This window comes from Hypanus sabinus, chromosome 17 (assembly GCF_030144855.1).
Source record: "Hypanus sabinus isolate sHypSab1 chromosome 17, sHypSab1.hap1, whole genome shotgun sequence".
NCBI classification, from domain to species: Eukaryota; Metazoa; Chordata; class Chondrichthyes; order Myliobatiformes; family Dasyatidae; genus Hypanus; species Hypanus sabinus.
The window spans coordinates 39,560,624-39,585,443 of NC_082722.1; the positions used below are offsets into that span (position 1 = coordinate 39,560,624).

A 24,820-nucleotide genomic window follows, 5' to 3' on the forward strand; every position below is an offset into this window, starting at 1 on the left:
CATCATGTGTGCTACCCAAATCTTTAAAATAGTAATTTTGTTCATTATGCTCAAACTTCAGAGTATATTTATAAAGGGTACATCTACTTTTTTTTTAAGAAATGTGTCCAGTAAAATATCTCACATCAGGTGCCTTTGATGAAATCCCAAGTAAGAGGTCAACATTTTAAAGTAATTGGCATGCCATTCTTCATGCCCAATGGGAGACAAGTCTGTCTTTCCTACAAAAGTATTAGGCAAGCTGCTTGCCATTTTACATCTTAAGATATTCAAATCCCATCTTTGGTATCTGACATATCAAATGCACGATCAACTCACTACTCACAACATGTTTCCAAAAAATTCCATACAAATTGTTTATTGCTATGTACAGAGGCCTACAAAATTTGTGGGCCAAAACGATCTTACAAAGTCGTGATGCTTTTAAAATTTAAAAATTTATATCTTCAAGTTTTTTTAAATGCAACATGGTAACTGTAGAACACACATTTTAGAATAGCAAAACAAGAGAAAATGAACAAATGCAAGAATGAAAAAGTTCATTTCTACCTGTTATATAATTTTTCATAATTAAGTAAAATTTGAATCTTCATATGCAATAGTTTGCCAAACAAATCAGTCTCTTCCTATGACTACTACATAATTTAACAGATCAAAAAGCCACCCAAAGTACTGGTAGTCCATTTATAATTTGTCTCCAGTCTGAATGGAATAATAAGTCTGATGTTTCATAGTACATCATAATAATGAAACATAAGAAGCAATAGTCACATAACTTATATGAAAGAAATATAGGCAGAGCAAACAGACTGGAAGCATAACAGCATGCTACAATAACTTAGCAATAGTTCCTGATACAGTTCAGCGCAATTCTCTGTGAGAACAGTTCGTAGCTTTTAAATCCTTGACGTTATTATGAATCAGTGATAAAATGAGCAATACAACTCATAAATGATACAAAAATCTATAACTTCTTAATAAATTAAAGTGACTAAGCAATATTTAAATACTTCCCAAATATCATTTTCTATGAGTTACCTAAAACTATCTGCCAGCTGCAATGCTACATTCATAAAATCCACCTTTGATGCTGAGCATTTTCTATCTAGGGAACTTTATGAGCCGAAATATTGATGCTGACCCCAGAAGAAGCACTGCTTTCATGAATTTGTGCATTTCAGGGTACCTTCACTTTTTCACAAAGATTGTATTTTCACTAGTCAGTAGGGTGTCATTGAACATGAGGTCTAGGCTTCAATATTAGTTTCCCAGTCTAGAAAGGAGAAAAAGAAAGATAAAAAATGATTAAAGTGAAATACAATAAATTGCATTCCCATGTATAGTATATACTGTGAAAATGTCTAACATCTGCTGCAGAATGAAAACTTAAAACAGGATATGGACTCAATACCTAGTTAATACAGGTCTATGTCATTATACAGTAAAAAAGCAAGTCTGAAATCAACTGATGCTGCACTCACATGAAAATATCAGAAGCATATCTGTCACATTGACTCAAAGGTTGCTAAAGTGTCCACAATAAATGTAATAAAACTTGTGGATTCATTTATTTTTTTAAACTTATTTGAATGGAACCCAGCAACTCTCAATATCTCAGGCTCCTCTTGCTAGACGTGACTAAATATTCAGTTGTTGCTTGCTAAGTTTCTGGGTACTGATTTCACAGGATTTGAAATAAATCTACGTAAAAACCACAACACAGACAACATCGAAGGGATAAAACTGTGTCCATTCCTCAATCTAAGGAACAGATTTATTATCCTGCAATAAAGTGACAGAGACGGTAAACCTCATAGATCATATAAAAAGCAATACAAGAGTAAAATTTCTTGCTGAGATTATACATGCCTTTGGTAAGACTTCATTTGGAGTACTATGGGAAGTCAGCAGGTGTTGATTCACTAGTTTAATTCCTGTGACTTAATCTTAAAATACTGTCAAGTTGGAAATAATGACAGGTAATCTCAACAAGAGCCAAGAGGTAAGGATATAACTATATTGGACCCTGGTCAGATCCCACTTGGAGTACTGTGCTCAGTTCCGATCACTTCACTATAGGAAGGATGTGGAAACTATAGAAAGGGTGCAGAGGAGATTTACAAGGACGTTGCCTGGATTGGGGAGCATGCCTTACAAGAATAGATTGAGTGAACCTGTCCTTTTCTGCTTGGAGTGACGGAGGATGAGAGGTGACCTGATAGAGGTGTATAAGATGATGAGAGGCATTGATCGGATGGATAGTCAGAGGCTTTTTCCCAAGGCTGAAATGGCTGACACAAGTGGGCACAGTTTTAAGGTGCTTGGAAGTAGGCACAGATATATCAAGGGTAAGCTTTTGTAAAGAGGGTTTCTTCTTTTTGTTAACTAGCAGGAATGCTAATTTACTGATAACGAGAATGGTATTCCTTTGTAAACCAAATGGGGATTAATGTTCTTTCTTCTGAGTCTGTAAGCTTTTGCTGATGGGCTTTTGGGCAGATCGGCGCGAGGGGGTCGAGAGAGAGGACGCAATGCTCTAAGCTGGGCGAGGATCAGACCCCAAAGGGGGGTCCGAGGCCGGGAGATTCTCTGAGGACGGGGGGGGGGGGGGGGGGGGGGATGAAGCTAGATGTGCTTGGTTGACCACTCGGAGGGTCCTGAGCTGTTTGGAGAGTCGAGGAGTTCGGAGGGGAGCGAATGGTGGCCAGAAGACTTCAGTAATTGAGCTCCAACGGCTGTGCACGAAGTGGTTTGGACTTTGATAAGTTTGGCGCCTTTTCTTTAATTTTCTCTTCATATATACTGTATCGTTATTAATCACAGTTATAGTAACCTTTATAAATTGTACTCATTTAATCGCATATGGTGTACTGTCTGTTTGTGGGCGAGGCGGGGACATCACACAGCATCCACACCAGCTGATTACCCAGTTTGGCGGGGCCGAAGGCTGCTCCCCTAGACGAAACGAGCTGAGCCAGCCTGAGGCGACCCAGGGGGTTACATTGTGGGGTGTTCGTCCGGGGTTGATTTCTGTGGAGGCTGTGTGATCACCCTATTTAAATTGTGTCTGTGGCGAAGAGCTGGTGTGCCTTTATGGGTGTGCGATTGCTGGTTATCGCTGCGTGTGTGTTGGGTGGGGTGGCTGCTGTTGCTAGCCTGGAGGTCGTTCGAGTTCCGACTAGTGTTGACAAAATGGTGGTGGGACCATGGGTTGTCCGTACTGTTTGGAGATTGAGGAGTGACAGGTTGGGATGTTTCAGCAGAGGTGAGCTCCGCCCAGTTATTGGAATAATGTCCAGCCCTAAAGGGGCGGAAGCGTGGGCAGAGCGGACCCCTCAGTTATTGGGTGAGTGGCATTACTTGGCTGAGGAAAAGCGACAGGGACGGGTTGAAAGTTTGAGTAGGCGGGCTGGTGACTTTGTTAGAACTGTCAGGCGCAATTACCTTGAAGTGACCGCTGCCAGTTCTGGGAAAGTGTGGGAAAATGCGTGTGGTTCGACTAGAAGTCAAATGCCGCAGCTGGGGGGCTTATTATATCTGTGGCAGGAGATTGGTGGGAAGTTTTTAGGGTATCCCTTTTTGCCTAGGGGGGCAGATAAATTGCTTGTGGTGCCAAGGGGATCAGTTGTTCCGTTGATTCGAGAGGTGTCGGGAAACTTAGAGGAGGCCCAGTGGGGGAACGGCTTGGGGTCTCTGGGGGAGCACATTCCCAGCAATGTACCAAGGAACTCCCGAAAGGAACAGAACCTATTCCTGAAGGCTTAGAGGGGCCATGCGTACAGGTGTTGTTACGGATGGATGGAAGTCAAGTTAAAGCCATCCTCGGCACCGGGGCACCGGTTAAGTTGCTGTACAGTTTGTTTCATAACCGTTATTGGAAGCATTTACCCTTGACGACATTGAGAACACTGGAGATTCGGGGTACCAGTGCCGGTGATTATCCAGACGACGGTTGTTGGTCAGTAAAAATGGAGTTCTTGGAGGCAAATGTGGAGGAGACTGAGGTTCAGGAATCGTTAATGCTGATGTGTCCGGACCCTGTTGAGACGGGCAGCGTTTCTGTTCTAGAGAGAACCAATATCCTGCTGGTGCGCTTGGGGGCCTGCCCGGAGGAGGCAGGTGAGCGTTGTTTGGAGGCATTGTCGATGCACCCTGAGTTTCGAGCTGCTTGTGTGGACGTGTGTAGCAGCATTGGGCCGGTACCGAATTCAAACAAGGGCCAGTGGCGGTACGGCCTGGGGGAAGTATCTGAGTGTGAGACCCTCTTAGTGGACGCTGCGAAATACCACGAGAGAGGGGAGTTGACTGCTGAAGACACCTCGGAGAGAGAGAGGTTGCGGCGACTGGCCCCTGAAGCCGTGGAAGACGTAGGCAGCGTGTGTGTGGATTGTATTGCATTGAAGAGGCGCACTGTCAGTGACCAGAATATGGCCCTGAGGGCCGGAGAGGCGATGGCCTGTCTGAATGGTGCGATGTGGTTTAAGGTGCTCGATCTGAGGAGTGGATGTTGCCAGATCCCGATGAGTGGGGCCGACAAGGACAAGACGGCCGTTATAAATTCCCTAGGAGTCTTCGGGTCCGAAAAGATGCCACAGGGCATATCTGGAACCCTTGCAACCTTCCTGCGGGGCAGGTGGAAGACCATAGGGGATATGGAGGCGTTTGGAGTTTTGGTGTATGTGGATGATCTCTTGGTATTTGGATTTGCCTCAGGAGAATATGAAGTGAGGTCGTTGCAGGAGCAGCTGAGAACTACCGAGTTAAAGTGTTTTCGGGACACGTGCCAGGGCTGGCGAAGGTCGCAGCTCGTGAGTGACTGTCTCTACGGAACCAAGTTTGAAATGAAGACGGAGAGACTGGAGAAAGTGATCTGGAACCATTCTGAAGACTTACAAGTTGGAGAGAATGAAGAAAGTTGTCTGACTGAGGGTAATAGCAAACTGAGAACCCGGAGGGGGGAGTTTGCGGAGGTGAAGAAATTACAGACAAATCTCAGAAGAGAGAAGCGGAGGCTTGAAGGGAACCTGAAGGTGACCACCGACAGTTCAAATGAAGTGCAAAACCTGAAAGTTGATCTGGAAGAAGTCATGAGGAAGAAAAAGCTGGAGAGAAGTGCAGTGAATACTGAACAGGAGGCTGAAGAGACTGCGGGAGCAGTGCAGGCCACATGTTTCCGTTTGGAGAAGATCAAACAGCAGCTACCGATCACAGGAATGAGGAAGAATACAGATTCGATGGATGATGTGCTGGATGTGTGGTACATGCTGCCTTTTGCTGACTTTCCCTCGATTGAGGAAGAGACCTTTGGCCCTTCTCCCATTGAGTCAGGTGTAGCGGGGAGGGTTAGCTGTGTGCAGTGTGGGGCATGAGTGAGAGGTTGAGAGAGGAGTTGGTAGTGGGTCCAAGGTATCCCCAGTTGTGTCCGAGCCTGAAGGGTTTAGGTGAGGGGGTACGGAGGTCTCAGAAGGGTTAGGGAACTCCCAGATAGTTGGCCTAAGTAGCGCCTGAAAAACAGGGCGTGAGGGTTACTGTGTGGGGAGGAGATGTCACTGTTTGTGCTTGGGTTACGGTGTGTTGGCAGGAAAGGTGGCGAGTTATTTAGTAGTCATGAGGACATGACTTTTATTTGGTGGAGGGAGAGTGTAAAGAGGGTTTCTTCTTTTTGTTAACTAGCAGGAATGCTAATTTACTGATAACGAGAATGGTATTCCTTTGTAAACCAAATGGGGATTAATGTTCTTTCTTCTGAGTCTGTAAGCTTTTGTTGACGGGCTTTTGGGCAGATCGGAGCGAGGGGGTCGAGAGAGAGGACGCAATGCTCTAAGCTGGGCGAGGATCGGACCCCAAAGGGGGGTCCGAGGCTGGGAGATTCCCCGAGGACGGGGGATGAAGCTAGATGTGCTTGGTTGACCACTCGGAGGGTCCTGAGCTGTTTGGAGAGTCGAGGAGTTCGGAGGGTCCTGAGCTGCGAGTCGAGGAGTTCGGAGGGGAGCAAATGGTGGCCAGAAGACTTCAGTAATTGAGCTCCAACGGCTGTGCACGAAGTGGTTTGGACTTTGATAAGTTTGGCGCCTTTTCTTTAATTTTCTCTTCATATATACTGTATCGTTATTAATCACTTAGTTATAGTAACCTTTATAAATTGTACTCATTTAATCGCATATGGTGTACTGTCTGTTTGTGGGCGAGGCGGGGACATCACACAGCATCCACACCAGCTGATTACTCAGTTTGGCGGGGCCGAAGGCTGCTCCCCTAGACGAAACGAGCTGAGCCAGCCTGAGGCGACCCAGGGGATTACACTTTTTTTTAAAATGCAGAGTGTGGTGAGTGCCAGCAAGGTGGTAGAGATGGATACAACAGGGACTTCTAAGAGACTCTTGAATGGGTACATGGGTAACCCTAGGCAATTTCTAAACTTAATTTATAAGTTAGCATAGCATTGTGGGCCAAGGGGCCTGTACTGTGCTGTAGATTTTCTATGTTTCTATTCTGAGAGAATCTGACAATGGATGGCAGGAGACTCATTTCCTTTATCTGAAAAATCTACAAATAAGGGATTGGTCTTAGGGTAATTGATCAGCCATTCACAGGAAAGATGAAGCAATAGTTTTAAACAGGGAATGAGAATTCTGCAGAACTTTCCACCCCAGATGGCTTTTGTTTCTCATTCATGGAGTCTATGCAAGGTCAGAAAGATATTTTTATGGATATTAGGGGAAATCAGAGGATATGGTGGAATCATTTACAAAAGGGGATGATGCAAAAGCATAAATCATGATCTGATATAGTGTTGAAAAGCTGCAATACTTCTAACCCCAATTTTCAGTCATTCACCTGTTGCTTAAGTGATTTTCTAATCAGTGTCTAATTCATTATAAGCAACAGTTTAGGCACATTTCCACAGAACTCGGAAGGCTGGTACCACAGCTATGCATACCAGATTGAGCATTTGTGTATTTTTTCTCTTAAAGACAGAAGCGACTGATGGACATCTGTGAAAATGGAACCCATTTATTACCCGTGGATAGCTGTACTTCATTTAGAACACCAACATTTAAAATCCAAGAATTAGTTATGTACATTTTCTTGGTTTTCTGAAAACAGATACTCACATCATCGCAAGACATATTGTATTCTGCCAAAACAGTTCGACATCTTGCAGCAATGCTGAAAGCAAATATGGTAAAAGAAATAACAATTGCAATTGAAATTAGTTGCATAATAGTTCACGTTCCTTGGGAAGTACCATGCAAAAAGTACAAATACTGCAGATAATGTTCTCAACTTATCCAAAAGTATAGTAAAATTTAATAAATACAACCATACAGACTGTTAACTACTAGTATGTTCTGTATTGGTTAAATAATTGCATTCTGTTAATATTACAAAATATTGAAGCTCAAAAAAGATAAGGCTTATTTTCACAAAAGAATCAATTTTAAAAGTCAAGTCTTAATTACAATTACCAAACACCTTTTTGTTTCTGCAAATCTCATCACTAACAATTTGAACAGTTCACACAAAGGATACATTGATGGTGCAACCACTCTTTTATGTATTCCAGCAAAGAATAAACCAATTAAAGTTATACAGCTGATTGTGAAAAATGGGTGATTCCATAGTGATGTGAAAAATGAGACCTAAAATGACAAGGAAACAATTAAATAATTTTAAAATATTTGAACAGATAAAAATTAACTAGCATGATATAAAAAGACCCCAATTTTCTGAATTGTCAGCAACATTAATTAATATCAATGAAAAACAACTCACCTACATATTAACTTCATTTTAAAATTTTGCTGTGATTGGAAAGAGAAAGACTGTCCTTTCAAAATGTTTTACAATAAGACTCAAGTGGACTGTCTGGTTGCAAATTTTCTTTGAAATAATCAGCTTTAATTCTTTACTGCATAATTTTAATCATAGGAACAGCCAGTAAGCAAGTTTATTGTCAGGTTCAAGCCCAGTAGAATGTAAAAATTGATTGATCATCAGTTAAGAATCATATTTCAAATACAAATCCCTAAATAGATACATTTTTTGAGACTAATTGCAAATTCATAATGGGAGCATTAAAATTTTAACATTGAGCACAAGGCAATTTCTAATGTCTGACAGTCTGAAAACAATGTTCATAGCTTTGCAAACTCAAGCCTGACATAAGAGTTACCTACAAGTTACTGGTATTTTTAAAACTTGAACAAGAACCTCTCAAAATTTTGATAATAGCATTTTATAAAAATTATTTGAATTTTAATTTGTCCATTTTGGATGGACTCAGCTATAACTTCTGAAGTGATTCTCCTCACATAGAGCCATTCATGTGTCGGTTATGCAGGAATGCCAGGTAGAAAATAGCTTTCTTGCATTTTTTGATAATGAATTCACTAAAGCATGGCAGTACAGGAAAGCAGTTGCTCCCTGCAAAATGTTTTAAGAATTATTTAAAGGTAAAAGCTTAAAATTACCTTTTGTGTTTCAGGATCTATTAACCAGTTCCAAGCACCTGTGGCTGTACATACTGAAACTACTATAAGAATCACTGCAAATAAAGAATAGAATATAAATTATTGAATTTTAAATGGATATTACTCACTAAAATTATTAATGTATATAAAGAGTAAAATTACAAATGTGCATTAGCTATTTTAAAGACATATTAGAGTCCAACTTTCACTGAATTCAATTCAGTCTGTACCTGACCAGGGAAAGGGCAAGAGCACAGAATACAATAAAGTCAGCGCATTTTGACAACATCATGTCTGTAGTAATTCCATCCTAACCAAGCGGTTCAATTCTAGCTAAGTACTGCTCTAACAAGAGAAAATCTACAGATGCTGGAAATCCAAGCAACATACACAAAATGCCAGAGGAACTCAGCAGACCAGGCAACATCTGCAGAAAAAAGTAGTCGACGTTTCGGGTTGAAACCTTTCAGGACTTTTGGCCCAAAATGTTGACTGTACTTTTTTTCTATAGATGATGCTTGGGCTTCGGAGGTCATCCAGCATTTTGTGTGTGTGTAAGCACTGCTCTATTAGTCTTCCCTCAATATTACCAATGCGTTAGAAAGTGTTGTTGATAGTTGTATATAGTTGGGAATGGGTGAGGGAAGGGGAAAGTTGCGCATCTATAGGTTTTACATGTCTACAAAAGTAGATCAGAGTCTGTCTTGACTAACTTCCCAAAGCTATTCCACCATGAAAATATGTCAGGAATGTGAAGCAATGGTCACCGATTGATCGGATGAATGCAGTTCTTGCAAAATGCAAGAGGCTTGACAAAATCCAACCGTTGGATTTGGCTGGCACCCATTCCAACACCATCACTATCCACCTGCAAGATGTACCTACTTCAAAACACAACATGGCAATAAAACATTTTTTTTCTAGTTTGGATCATGCAATTCTATTTCTAACATGACCCAAAAGAAGACTCATCGTTTGAAACACTGCAGATATACATTGCACGTAATCAAATCTTAGTTTACTTCACAAGGCCTCAATTCAGGTTTAACAAAATAATGCAAGTTTCTTTGTGGGAGATGTGTGCAGAGTAAGTAGGTCTTTAATATGTCTGATAAAACTGATGCTGTCCTGACTGATCTTATAAACAATTTTCTTGTGTACATAAAAGGAGATAATTCACAGATTGAGAGATAATTCATCAGAGACTCTCCAATAAAAGTTCCCTCTCATCTCTGATAGCCACTGTGACAATGATTTCCAAATTTATTCCTGAAAAAAAAAACATCTTTACCTTTTAGATTATCTCAGCCAGTCAACCAGTTTAAATAGTTTATCTTTGATTAGTTCCCCATTGTAATTTGATAACTTTAATTTAAAGGATATTCCAAACATATGCATTCTAGGACATAACCCAAGGTTAATTACCCTTTCATTTAACCCTTTGAATTTAGGAGTAATTTTGGTAAATGCACTCACTTCAAAGACAATAGAAGATGATCTCAAAGGGGCCCTCAGTACTCCAGATATATATATGCATTATTTCAAACTATGAGCCTTCTTTTGGGGCACAATGTGGATAGCATGAGGCAACAGACACAAAATGCTGGAGGAACTCAGCAGACCAAGCAGCATCTGTGGAAAAAACTACAGTCGCCATTTTGGGCCGAAACCCTTTGGCAGGACTCTGCTGAGTTCCTCTGGCATTTTGTGTATGTTGCTTGGATTTCCAGCATCTGCAGATTTTCTCTTGTTAGAGCAGTACTTAACTAGAATTGAACAGCTTGGTTAGGATGGAATTACTACAGACATGATGTTGTCAAAATGCACTGACATTATTGTATTCTGTGCTCTTGCCCTTTCCCTACAACACCAACTGTAGTCTTCTCCATTGATGCCTGCTGAGTTCCTCCAGCATTTTGTGGTGTTGCTGGGATTTCCAGCATCTGCAGGTTTTCTCGTTTGTGATTGGATAGTGATGGTGTAGGATTGGGAGCCAGTTAAATCCATACCTTCACCTTGTATTCCTTACATACAAAAGCCCCTATTTTATTATTTTTTAATATTTTCTGATTTGTTGATCATTACAATATACAGATAAAGTCTCTCTTTCCCAGTTATGAAGTAAATGGCAGTGTTCTGTCTTTCTCAAATCTAAAGCAGATGACCTTACACATATTTACACTGAAATTCCATTTCTTCTGTTTATCAATATTTCTGTTATTTAACGTACTTCCTAATAATATTGCTCTCTCTCTCTTTCTGAATCACTGGCAAATTTTGTATTTCTTCAAAGAAAAAATATTAAAGTACAAATATTTACAAAAATTGGAAAAACACGATATGTGCAGTCTAAAATATTAACATTGTACAAATTTATATTCGTATAGTTGGCCTTTAAGTCCTTGCATTGGGCACAGCAGTCAGATTCCACATGAATCTGCAGACAGGAAATACTGAATGCATACAAAAGGGTAGGTGTGGGGAAAATGTTCGTAAGTGTAACTATAGCTTTATAATGCAATGATCTGCAGAAGTTTTTGAAACTTGTAACTGCGTTTGAATGATTTATTATGCCAATCTAATTGTGCAATAAATAAAGCACTTTGTTTCAAATGGCACCGTACTGCTATTGAATAATAAACTTCACGACTTGTCAATGATAATAAACCTGACTCTGAAATAGAATTTCGACAGTAACATGTTCAAATCGGATGATTTATCAGCAAGCAATTCTTTAGCGCTTGGTGATGCATTTAGACATCATTAATGACAGTGATATAACTAACTAGCAAACAAAAAACCCATATTCACACCGGAACGATGGACAATAAAACATTCAGACTCCTAGTTACAGGTAGCCTCTTAATTTTTTGATGCTTTGCGTTTTGTTACAGTTGTTGCCTTACTGACCTAGTATTTTAGATGCATATTAGTTAACACAAATTACTTGTACATGATTAGTGTTCAGCTGGTAATATAGCTTTGACAGTTTAGTACAGACAATTAAAAGTAGAGGGCAACTGGGTCCCAGGGTCCCATGTGCGCGCTGAGGGACAGATATTTGAAGCACCTCCCCGAGCCCGGACACTCACTCCGCCACCGCCCAGTCGCCGGCTGTAAGCAGGAGATGTACTCGGTCAGTCGCCTCTCGAAAGCTTTCAGGTCTGCAACACAAAAAGTAAGCACGAGTCGCACCTGCTTCGCAACAACAGCCCGCGTTCACCGCCTTCCAGAACGCCATCGGCTTACCCTCCGCTTGCTCCAGGGAGTTCATCGTCCGTCCGTCCGCCGCCGCCGCTCTTGCCTCACGCCTCACGCCTCACGCCTCGTTACCAGACGACACGGCCGATTGGTCGCTCGCAGCGACGGCGTCCGCGGTGGAAGGGGCAGCCTGATTGGCGGAGAGCCCCAGAGACGGCGCGTGGCCAGTGCGTGCTTGTGTTTCTGGTTCCGGTGCAGGTTAGCAGCGAGGGAAAGGAAGCTCGGAGAGGTGAGTTGTGGTTTGGTTTCCCTTCTCCGCCCTGGACTTTTCTGCTTCAACAGCGCCCGTGAAATGGAGTCGCCTTCTTCTACCTGATGAACTTCGGGTGTTTAGGTTTCTTCGCGGTTCGTCGGGCGCGATCTCGACCTGTGCTTGAGCCGTAAACCTCCCTTTGTTGCTTTACATGGCGACGCGGCCTAGTTGCTGTTACCGTTGTCGTCGTAGAAGGCATCCCATTCTCCCCGGCCCCATGTCGCCAGGTCGGATCGGCCAGCTTTTCCACGCCCACGACCTCTCCCCGTAGTCTCTTCGTGACCCTTCATCCAACGTCTGTGTCTGTTGGTTCGTCAGGCCTCTAGTTCAATGTTAGTGAATCTGCTCACTGCAGGCGACATGTCGCTCTTCCTAAACCCGTGTTGTGAGAAAGTGGTTTTCAGCCGCTGTCATTTTTAAACTTACCGAGAACTAGCTGTTTTTTTTCAAGATGGTTTAGGAAAATAGGTTTTTCTTAAGGCTATTTATGACTGTTTATATAAATATCAACAGGTTCCCAAGTTCGGGACTTTTCTTTGGAAGACCAAATTCAGCATAGTACTGAGTCAGATGAAATAGGAGCAATTGTACTGAAGTTCTGCACGCTGACTAGGACATCAAACCTGCCCCATCGTTTATACTGATCTATGCGGGCCCATCATGCACCATCTTAGTACTGCTAATTGTAGAGCTATAAAATTTACAGTCGTTAAAATAAAAGTGGTTAGATTTTCAGCAGGGCAGTCAGATTTGCCAGAACGGGTAAACTGTCCTTTCTGTTGCCACTTTTAAACGTCTCAGGTCGCTATGAGCAGTATTAAGAAGAGTTGTGGCTGCTGATTGGGAAGGTTATCATATTCCGGCTTTTAGAAGGTGAGCTCTTGTGGATGTAGTTATTTTTGCTGTTGCATAACTTTTTTATGGCAGTGTACTTTGCAGCCCTGGAGTTGTGCTGTTGAGTCAAATTTCACAATCGCCATGTTCTATACATGACATTGTTATGTCATTTTGTTGCTTTTCCATTTTTGAAGAGAAACCTTTAGAGGTAATTTTCTAGATGTTACAATGATTCATTTGTTCTAGGTCCACTGCAGTGCTTTCCATTTTTACTTTAGATTTGCTGCATCTTATTTGCTTTTGTTGAATTGTTACAGATTTCTTGGTAGTCTTATGGTAGGGAACTGAATGAGGGTACAGCTGGATCTCTTTCACCACTTGTTGCTGAGTTGCATGAGGAGAGTAATCATTTGGAAGAATGTACAGTATGTGGCCATTGTGCATTGGTGTCATTCGAAGAAACTAGATTGTGACATTGGGCTGGATCTACTATACAGCTAGTGGGCTTTTTTTAAAAAATAGATCTATTCATGTAATTTCAAAATAGCTTCCACTTCTAAAAATTTTCTAATACGTGTGGTATGTTCGTATATGTATTTAAATACAGGATCAGAATTACATTTGTTTTCACTGACTTTGTGAAATTTGTATTGTGGCAGCAGTACTGTGCAAGATTTAGAAAGTTACTGTTAAATTACAATAAGAAATAAGAAGTGCAAAAGAGGAACGGTGGGTACATGGATCATTCTAAAATCTGGCAAAGGGAAAGAAGCTGTTTCAAAAATGTTAAGTGTATGAATTTGGTCTCTTGTACCACCTGCCTGATGGTATTAATGAGAAGAGGGTACGTCCCTAAATGTTTGATGCTGGATGCTGCCTTCCTGAGCCACTTCTTTGAAAGATTTTCTTGATGATGGGGAAGATAGTGCCCAGGATGGAACTGGCTGAATCACCAACCCTCTACAACCTCTTCTGGTCCTGTGCATTGGAGCTCCATACTGTACAGTGACGTAACCAGTCAAAGTGCTCTCCATTGTACATATTTGCTCGAGTCTTACCAAATCTCCAAATACTCCTGATGAAGAACAGCTGCTGATGTGCACTCTTTGTGATTACATTGATATATTGAGTCCAGGATAGATTGTTTGAGATGTTAGTGCCAGGAACTTGAAGCTGCTCACTCTTTTGACAGCTAACCCTTCAATGAGTTTGTGTGAGAAGCAGCATAATGGGAATAAAAATTGGGAAAGTGGAAGGAATATCTAGCAAGTTCATGGAAGAAATTAGTTTGAACATTAGATATTTCAACATCTGTAACATAATTGAACTCTGTTTCAAGTCAAGTTTAGTTTGTCAAATGCACAGGAATGCTGAGGTCAGGTACAGTAAAAACTTGCTAACATTAGCATCACAGACATGTGGGTTCAGGCTACACAATAGAACATGAACATGTAGTAATCATACCAGGTGGTGAACGAAAGACTTTTCAAAGTTATTGAAAGGAATACAGGTATAGTTAGAACAGATTTAGAATGCTGTTGGCCATGTGCTCATATTTGTCCCTTTAGTCTTTTCCTGCAATTTTTTTTCTTCCACACATGCTCACAACCTCCCATTGATTCCTTTTGCCATGAACTTACAGTACGGGGTATTTACTGTAGCCAGAGCAGCATATCTTTACAACGTGGGAAGAGATTGGTGCACTTGAGGAAATCCGCAATCGCAAGGTGAACGTGCAAGCTCCACACAAATGCCAATCAAACCCTAGTTCCTGGAGCTCTGGGGCACTTTCTCCATCATGTACAGTGAGCTCAACATATAAACTGAATTTGCAAAATTATTGCAGAAGCAATCTGTTCCTTTATTAGAAAATTCCGTTTACTTGGAATAGGAAAAATTTTTGGTCAGTAATTAAAGAGAACTGTAGCAATTTAAATTGCTCCAGCTGAAATGTGGCACAAGATATTTTTTTGTGAAGTTGCAGCAATGCAAATGGATGAGTCGGAACCGAAAATTTAAATTAATTTATTACGTCACAGATTTTGAATACAGTTAAAGAACATTTGCATGGTGATATTCAGCTCTTTTCTGTGGCAACAAAATTATGGAGTTTTGTACTTGAAAAGCACTCTTTGGAGTTGTAAAATTTTAGCATCAGCTAGTCCAGTTACTCTATTTATGCAGTTAGTGTCGAAGATTAGCTTGCGTGATGTTGATAACTTTTCTTTGTATTGTTTAATTTGTAAAATTTGTGAGAACATTGTGCTGTTTAACATCCTACTAATGGCTCCATTTTCTTTTGATTTAAAATACCTCTTCTTTAGAATTGTAGTGTTGATGGAATGTAAAGGGGCAAAGCAAAGATCTAGGACTCTGAAAAATTCCAACCAAAATGTGCAAACAGGTAATTTATTACTTGATGCTATTAAAGAAAAGACTTTTAAGTAATGCTTCCTCGACATTTCTTTTTGTAGGTTAACATGGCAACTTGGATAAAGCCTAGGGTGGCCCCGACACACAAACTCAGCGCAGATGGAACGTAAGGAAGGTTTAAAAATATTACCTACATTTCCTGAAAAATCTGTATAAATGTCTGCATTCCTTTAGTTTTGGAGTTTTTTTTTCAGTTTAATATTTGCTTCAATCTTTAGAAGTTGGTTGAACAACCTAACATAGAAATCCCACCATTTAAAATGTTGCTAGTTTCCATTGGAGTAAAAGTGTACATCGGTTGTTCTGACTGAAAACCATTGATCCGCTGGGTAGAGACAAATAAATACTGACATTTTCAGCATGCTTTTTGTTAATTGCAAATACCTTGTTTTGCACCTGTAGGCAGTGCGTAGAATATATTAAAATGGTTTCAGACCAAGTCCTGGAAATTGACTCATTTTGTTTTCCTTCTCTCCTTCAGTACATATGTAGCTGCAGAATACAATGTTCCCAGAGAAGCTTTGCAAAGGTATGTGAAAACAACTTCAGAAATAATGGGATAAAGTTTATTTTGAATTTGGAACACAAGGGGTGGAAATGAAAGAACAGGTTTCCTGCATCAAATTGGCATCTTGAATTTTTACTGTGAATCTTTCTCTTTCCTGCCAGAGGGTTTGTACTCATGCTGGCTGCAAATAAGAACTTAATAACTAATTGTTGCAACAATATCCTTGTTGATGTATCCTTGTTGTTTCCATCCTCTGGTTGGCCTTATGTGATTAGCATTCTTTTAAAATTGTGGAACTGCTTCTTCAGAGTAAAATACAGAATCCATCAGTTGCGCATTGGAAATGTTACTCTTTGAAAATGTGGTTAAATGGTAGAGGTTGAGAGGAAATTTGGTAGGTTTGTTGAGTTGAAGTATGAAGCTGATGGGATTGCTGTACCAGCATAGATTCAGCGAACCAAGAAGCTTCCTTACTATAACAATTATGTTGTCAATGTCAAAATCAGCAAATGTAGAAGAATTGTATCAGGGCCCGATGTGCAGATCTGTGGGGCAAGAGGAAGGAAACAAAATCAAGTTCAAAAATGTCAAGGAATGGTGAAAAGCTTCAAGTCAGGGTAAATCAGGGTTCCCTACCTAGGGTCCACGGACCCTTTGCTTAATAGTATTGGTCCATGACATAACAAAAGGTTGGGTATGCATATTCCAAATACAGTCCTACCTGAAATTTCCAGTATTTTCTTTTTGTTAATTTTGGATTTCTTGAATCTGCAGTTTCTTGCTTAACAAAAAGTTTATCCATTTTTATCTAACTGTGGTACTAAAAAGATAGTCTTTTTCTGTATTCTAGTCAGTTTTGACAGCACTGCAAATTATATTTTGTTTCTGTAAAAAATCTGTTAGAAAAGCCTTGTGTTGTATATTTTCCAGTGTCAACAACTTGATTTTAATAATGCCGGGTGCTTTGCTAGAAATCTATGGCTTGTCACGCCTGCAAACATGTCAATGACTACTGAAGCTGTATAATAGTCAGGAGAGAAGGGCCATCTTGGCCATTTTTGCCATCTTAAGAAAATCTAGACAGCAATCTGAGTAGCATGTATTTTCTCTTTCCTGCTGCATGTAACTGACGGTTATCTTTTGTAGAAGCTGTGATCAGATAGTCGGATCAAAACGTTCTTGCATGACACTGTAGTGTGGGGGGGTGCCCTTTGAGATTATTGTTCCGAAGGAGTTGGGAATCCTACACATATAATGTTAGTTTTTCAGGTCTGAGTGCACAGCTTACTAATTGAAGAATGCTGTTAAAATCACAAGTAAGCTTATGAACATTGCATTTCAATTTTAACATCAAGGATGGCAACTTTTTAAAAAATTCTCATCAATTTGTTGATTTGTTGATCAATTTGTTGCTTGCCTTGGCAACAATGCACATTGTTGTGTCAACTTTTCAACAATGTGAATTTCTACACATGTTGGAAGCTTCTGTCAGTTTCACAGAGTAATAATGATTGCTGTTGATAGTTTTGTATCGTTAATACCATGAATTCCAGACATTATTTCATTATGAATACTTATTGAAGGGATCTGGTATTAGTATCAACACATTGAGATATACAGGAGCGTGAATGCTCATACTCAACAATTTAAGAACAGCTTCTTTTGTCAACGGTGATCAACCCAATGTAATGAAACAGGTACCACACTTGATTCTTTTCCGCCTTTATTAGTAGCAAGCTACGAGAGAGAGCATTCCATCTGAAATTTAAACACGAAATCAAAAGGTGTGAAAAGTCAGGAGACAACAGCTGCTCAAACTGCAGCCATTCTCAAACCAGAATACACAGACTCGACCTTAACCATTATTTACAGGAATCTGAGACTCCCCAATTCCCTTAAAATTTTTATCACTTACCCTCTACCATCAGATTTCTGAATGGTCTATGAACACTCTCATTACTCATTTTCTTGTGCTTATTTAATTTGTAAGTTTACAGTTTTGTGTCTTTGCATTGTACTGCTGATGCAAAGCAACACTTTTTCACATCATATAAGACAGTCATGATGAACTTTATTCTGATTCTGAATCATCCAGATTGGGAATATTCAAATATTCACGTCAGCTAAAATTGATAAACACCCTGTTCTAAAATGACTGAGGCTGCGTCCACACTAAAACGTCGTTTTCCTCCCCCAAAAACGGAACTTTTCTAAAATGCCCTCCAGAGTGTTTAACTTTGAAAACATTGGATTTGTCGGAGCAGTGTGAACAGGGTAACTGGAGAAATCTAAAAAACTCTATGGTGACGGTAGTGTGCCATTTCATTGTTTTCTTGAACACAACCTAACAATTTCAGAACAGACGGCAACGAGACTGAAGCCAGAAGAGTTAGAAATGTGTCCTGATGAAGGGGCTCGGCCTGAAACGTCGACAGTGCTTCTCCCTATAGATGCTGCCTGGCCTGCTGTGCTCCACCAGCACTTTGTGTGTGTTGCTTGAATTTCTAGCATCTGCAGATTTCCTCGTGTTTGAGAGTTAGAAATGTACTCACCAAATACTTTGACCCATAACTTACAGAATAATTACGTAGTATACTCACTTAGCCCTGTTTTCTGTCCTTGCTCGTATGAAGGTGGTTTACCTATTTATGCAAGTACGTCTCTGACAATAGATGTGTAACAGCCTAATGTAACATTGTATGGAAATACAAGATAATACTGATGCAGACATGTTTTATACATTTAGCAAGGGGCTTTATTAATGCAACAGAGTTAGTCAGTTTTTCAATGTTCGTCGTCATTCGGGTCAATCTGTCCGTGAACTCCCTGTCGGTTGCCTCCATATGTTCCAGTATTTGTTTTTTTTAGTTTTAAGTCCTCCTGCGCAGGAGCCAACAGCTGTCCGTTGTTTAAGTTTTTCTAGTCTGTAACTGAAGAAACGCATACCAAGTCTTTCACAGTGAGATTTGACACCAAACATGTCATTTGTTTTCGGTAGATGTGTCCTGCACATGTGCAATAGGAGGAGATTCACAGAAATATCCATTTTAATGTGGACAGAAGTATTTTCAAAAATGCTTAGTGTGGACGCCTATCGTTTTTATGCAAAACCGGCGTTTTCAAAATTATCTGGTCTAATGTGGACGTAGCTTGTAAAATGCATGTTAACTAATTCATGGCAAACTGCAGCTCACTGCACTTTGTTAGTGTTCTCTTGCTCTCAGAGAAATTGCTGTAGCTGCTGCTTTCTCTGCTTTTCTGAATAGACTTTCTCAGACTCTGCTTTACAGTACAGTATATTACAATCATTTTTCCTCCCTTACACAACAGTGGCTGAAGCAGTGCAATCCATAATTAGTGTTTTACTCAATTATTAGCACTGTCAGCCAATTATCTCTTGGTATAAAACAAGGCAGTTTAACCCATTAAAGGTATGTTAAGAAATGTGAGCATCTTTCAATAAACATAGTATAATTTCTGCAAGAAAATTAATAAACAGTTATAAAATTGTGGACAGTATAAATTTCAGGCACTTAAAACAATATAGATACTAGTCAACAACAAAGTTATCAAATCATTTCTATCCAGGCAAAACGTCACCATCAGCAGATATTTTTAAATACTTGCCATGCAGTTGGTCTTAATTAAAATAATGGAAACAGTTGACCTAAGAAGTAGGGTTTGTATTTCAAAGCACCCTCTCAACATCAGCAAATCCAGAAAGAGACAATTGCCTTTGGAGTTGATACTTACAGGTTTGAACTGACTATCTTTGTCTTAAGGCAACACGAATGAATCTGCAGATGCTGGAAATAAATAAAAACACAAAATGCTGGCAGAACTCAGCAGGCCAGACAGCATCTATGAGAGGAGGTAGTGACGACGTTTCAGGCCGAAACCCTTCATCAGGAGACAGGAAACCCTTCCTGATGAAGGGTTTTGGCCCGAAACGTCGTCACTACCTCCTCTCATAGATGCTGTCTGGCCTGCTGAGTTCTGCCAGCATTTTGTATTTTTATCTTTGTTTTAATATGTCTTCCATAATTTATCCCTTAATTAAAGCTAAAGCTCAGATTGCCATTGTAACTGTTGGGTTAAAATAGAATCATGAGGTTGCAGTCATACTTTCCTTGATCCTCTAAGTATAGTTGTTTTCTCAGTCATGAAACGTGAAATTGCTAATCATGCTTCCTAAAGTTGTCAGGTGAAGTTGCAACTTACTTGTTCAGAAGCAGAATTATTGTCAGTGAATAAGTTGCGAAGCTTACTGTTACACCTGCACTGTACTGCACAAAATTTGTTTGAGGCAGCAGTACAGTGCAGGCATTACAAATTACTATTAAGTTACAGTCAAAATAAATATAGCCTGCCAGAGGAACAGTGAGGTCGTGTTCATTGACTGATGGTAGAAGGAAGGAAGCTGTTACTAAAATGTTGAGTTGGGGTCTTCAACTTCATGTACCTCTCCCTGTTGGTAGCAATGAGAAATGCATGTCCTGGGTCTGATGCCACCTTCTTGAGGTACAGCCTTTGGAAAAATATCCTTGACGGTGGGGAAACTTGTGGTTGCTGTCAAACACCTCTGAAGCCCCTTATGATCTTGTGGATTGGCACCTCTACCAGGCAGTGATGGAGTCGGTCAGAATGCTGGCCACCGTACATCGTTAGAAATTTGCTAGCATCTTTGATGTGAATACCAGATCTCTACAAACACCTTGTGAAGTTCAGCTGCTGGAGTGTCTTCATTGTCATTGTAACAATATAGTGGGTCCAGAACAGATCCTCTGAGAAGTTGGCACCAAGAATCTTGAAACTGCTCACTCTCTCCACTGCTGACTGGCTTGAGAGGATTCACCCCCCCCCTTGAAGGATGCTTTGACATCCTGTGAGACAGGGATCACAAGGTCACCAGATATCATAGGCATTTGCACAAGTGTAATTTTATTCTCCATTACAAAGCATGCACTAAAAGTATTGACCCCTACCTTGAAGCATTACTGCCAATTATATTGTTAGGTTTCACCTTGTCGGAAGTAATGGCTGGTATGCATACAGCTGTGCTTCACATGGAATTGCCTTTTTGCTGTCACGACAGTCTTCAATATGACTTGTTGAATGGCTATGGACCACTGGTCTTACATGCCATAGATGTGTACACAATTCTCCACAGGTTGTTTTAGCATGTTAACACTCAACAACTTGCTAAGTGTTGGTGCCTGACAAATGCTGACTTGGCCGATGACCCTGTATGAATCGTTACTCATTCCAATTCTTTGCAAATTTGCTATTTTGTTTATCTCTTGGCCCCACTCTGTACAAACTTGTACTACATGCTTTCAAAAACAAAAAGCTGCAGGTTCTGGAAATCAAAATAAAACAGATAATGCTGGAAATGCCAGCCGGGTTAGGTAACACTTCTGGAGATTATTCTTCAGTCTGATTAATTGTTTGAGGAAATACACAGCCACATGATTGATATCCCTTCTTGATTGTAGTATATTGCCATTGATTTTCTCTGGACGCAGATACTGTGATCAATTTATTTGCTCGTTGCTGCTGCTCTTCACCCATTCCCAGTCTTAAAATATCCAAAAGTTAAACAGATGTTTGACCCCCTTGATCTCTCAAATTTTCAGATTCATCTGCATGTAAGTACTTGTTGCTGAAGAGAAGGGAAATGCTATAGAGATTGTTGAAAAGCTTGCATTGACAGCATTGCATTGTCTTATTTACATTGACTTTCTTGCAATATCATTAGTTAACTTCAATATTGTGCATATTTTTGATAAGTGTAACTTCATTTTATAGCGCTGGAATTTATCCTACTTCTGTCCTCTTTTAGAACTAATGAAGTTGTGGAATATTATGGTGGCTATCCTGAAGGTTACACTGCAGAGGATTACAACTATACCTGGAGTGGTATGATTAACTGTTATGCATCTACCTATTTGTAGCATGCTATTAGTATTGGATAGAAAATTAATAAGTAGCAAAGGAATAATTAGAAGAGGCATTAGGATGATGGAAAAGGTTGGGTGGTAGTTTAAACACCATGTAGGAATCAATACTACTACATTTAACACACCCCACCTTAAACCAATGTTCTCTCATAATTTCTCCATGTAATCACTTCTCATCTTCTGTGTTCACTTTTCTGCTTGGTCACGTGCATTTGAGTAGTTTTATAATTACAAGTAGAAGATTTTAATATGCCGAGTATTAGCCTGCTTGTGGTAATGGGTTTATTTGCAAGGGTACATTCTTGGAGGTAAATGATTACCTTAGGTCAAAGTACTAGTACTGTATTCCTGTTATGGTGAAAGATGTGCTATTGCAGAAGCTGGATTCACTTAGTGATTTGAATACAAGTTCAGGGTTTGCGAGATCAGGTGAAATTCAGTTATTTTGCTCTCAGAATCTGGGTTTTGCTAGTAAGACTTAACTGTCATTGAGACTATGATAGTTGTGTTCCTTGAACCACTATGGTTTTTTATATGGGGCGGGGGAGGGTACGCCCGAAGTACTCTTTAGTCGATAACAATTATGAAGAATTGAAGTCAGAGAAGTGTGTCATTTGAAAGGGAGCCTGCATATGTTTGTATTCCCGCATGTCAGAAGCTTTTCCGCTATTGTAAGTGGTGCATTCAGAATCATCTGGACAAGTAACAGCAGTGTATTGTGTATGTGGCACATTCTATAAAAAGGAATAAGTGTTTAGAGTGGGTTGTATTTTTTGTTTGAGCAGGCTACTGTCTTTTGGGTGGTGTTGGTTATAATTGTTGGAGCTGACCTCTTTTAGGGAGTGTCATTAGACTTTTTCTTGAGTCTTAAAATGGTGTAAAGACCCTGTGTTGTCAGACAGTGAGATGTTTGCTCCAGGTTCCCAAACATCTGACCTGTTTCTGTGGTACTGGTGGCCTTCAGGATATTGGTGGGGGGGGTAGAATTGGTGGTACTTCCATTGAATGTCGGGGATCAAGATTAAAGATTAGCTTGATTTGTCGCATGTGCATTGAAACATAGAGTGAAATGCATCATTTCCAATAAAACAAAGCAAGGATTGTGTTGAGCAGTCTTCCAAGTGTTGCCACACTACCAGCTCCAACATAGCATGCTTACAGCTTACTAACCCTAACCTGTACATCTTTGCAATGAAAGGAAACTTGAGCACCTGGAGGAAACTCACATAAAGTTAGTTTACTGGTACATTTCTGGCACAAACATCTTTTTAACCCCTGCCAAAATTCTTGCCGCAAGAATGCATGTACTGTATCATTGCTGTGGAGATGCACAATCTGCACTGTATGTCTGCAGTTCTGACCTTGTGATGGAAAAAGAAGCCATTAATGAAGCATGTGGTTAGGCTGAGAGAATGGACATTCAACAACCAAACCTACTTTCATGCGAGACATGAGTTCGGCCATAGTGTTTTTTTGCCTTGATGTACGTTGAATGCAGAGTTGAGACTTCTTATCCCACACTTGTCAAGTGCTGCTCTTACGTCAGAGGCAGTTGCTCTTGCCTCTCTCCTGGAATTCAGCTCTGACATTTTTGAACTTGGGACTATCATAAGGTCAGCTGAGTTGTTCAGCAAAAGCTAAGCTGGGCGTATTGAGAAAATTATGGATAAATACTACTTGATAGTTCTGCCGCCTTTCATTTTTTTTGTGGTAAGTGGCTGGATTCAACTCTTTCTTGATCTTTAGCAAATAGTTGGTTGGGTTGGTAACTTAGGGAATTTCCTTTCCCATACAAGACTCAGACTCAGGTATGCATTAGGAGACGCTATTTATGTGACACGGGGAGCAGTCCCTCTGGAGAGAAAACCATTCTAATGGGTATGGTTTGTTCAACTTTGCCATATTTGGTACTGCTCTAAGCAAGCTAGAATGAAAAGTAACATCACCTTGTGACGTACCCATGTACACCTAGTGGCCAACATCAGGTATACTTATGTCTACGGCAGCAGGCTAGAGGGCAGCACCAGGATTTTCTGCTGATTCAGGCATTAAGCACAATTCTGTAGTCTCGCAGAGTATTCACCTGACCCCAGTTGGCTGAAATCTTCCACAGTAACAATGTTGTAACTGCACTGAAATAGCTTGGCTGGAGGCATGGCTAGCTCTGCAGTGAAGGTCTTGAGTTCTGCATGTGAGCTGTTATTTGGGGCATAAAGTTGAGCTTCATCCAGCTTTCTCAGCTGTTCTTGATGTCATATGAAGTAAATCATCTTGACCAAAACAATAGTTGGGTGCAGGAGTGGGAGTGAAGTTGGAATGTGTCAATTCCTCTGTCTCCTGGTGGCTTTTTACTGTCCCACCACTATCAGTCAAGATTAAGTGTGGTAGGGTGCAGGTCTCATTTTATCCATTGGTTGAGATTGCTTGGCCTCCTTATTTCAGTATCTCCTTATGAAGAGCTAAATGACTCCTTTTCAGACAAGGCTAGCTCACTTACCCAGTCTCTTAACCTGGTCTTCCCATATTCACATCACTTCCCCAGCAGTCACAGGTGAAAGTCCACTCGGACAAAATGGAGATTGGAATTGAGCTTGAGTTGCTGGAGCTAGATGCAGCAGCTATACACCACTACATGCTGTTTAAAATTATTTTTCTATGAAAAGGCTATACTTGGATAGCACATGCATATGAAATATATACAGTGTTATGTGCAGATGCAAGTGTTGGCTATTCAAAGTGAATAAAATTAGAAATAATGATTTGAGTGAGTAATTAGAGAAGAATTCATTTGAGGAAATTCAAGCAAATGATTTAAAATTAACAAAAATATGGAAGTTGAAAGAAAAATGAAACCCAAGCAAAGAGCAATACAGGTGGTTGCCGCGGTACCATGGTGGTTAGCACAACGCTATTATAGCAACAGAATTTGGAGTTTGATTCCGGTGCCATTTGTAACAAGTTTGTATGTTCTCCCCATGAGCGCGTGGGTTTCTCTGGGTGCTCCGGTTTCCTCCTCCAGTTCAAAGATCTACTGGTTGGTAGGTTAATCAATGTAAATTGTCCTATGATTAAGTTAGTTTTAAGTAAGTGAGTT

General features: G+C 40.3%; 2 protein-coding genes across 2 annotated transcripts in view; one reads left to right on the forward strand and one right to left on the reverse strand.

Moving 5' to 3' along the window:
• On the reverse strand, nt 1-11,789 carry cnep1r1 (CTD nuclear envelope phosphatase 1 regulatory subunit 1). Its single transcript, XM_059992894.1, has 6 exons — nt 11,724-11,789; nt 11,567-11,638; nt 8,475-8,548; nt 7,534-7,643; nt 7,116-7,170; nt 1-1,273 (listed from the first exon to the last, which is right to left on the reverse strand). The coding sequence occupies exons 1-6, from the start codon at nt 11,746-11,748 to the stop codon at nt 1,232-1,234; spliced, it is 378 nt and encodes a 125-aa protein (XP_059848877.1). The 5' UTR covers nt 11,749-11,789; the 3' UTR covers nt 1-1,231.
• LOC132406843 (nuclear receptor coactivator 5-like) overlaps nt 11,785-24,820 on the forward strand; it is a 20,942-nt gene continuing 7,906 nt past the window's right edge. Inside the window, exons 1-4 of the mRNA XM_059992893.1 lie at nt 11,785-11,964; nt 15,300-15,364; nt 15,740-15,787; nt 21,609-21,685. Of these exons, the coding sequence (XP_059848876.1) occupies nt 15,306-15,364; nt 15,740-15,787; nt 21,609-21,685 (184 nt within the window). The 5' untranslated portion in view covers nt 11,785-11,964; nt 15,300-15,305. The remainder of the gene's footprint in view (nt 11,965-15,299; nt 15,365-15,739; nt 15,788-21,608; nt 21,686-24,820) is intronic.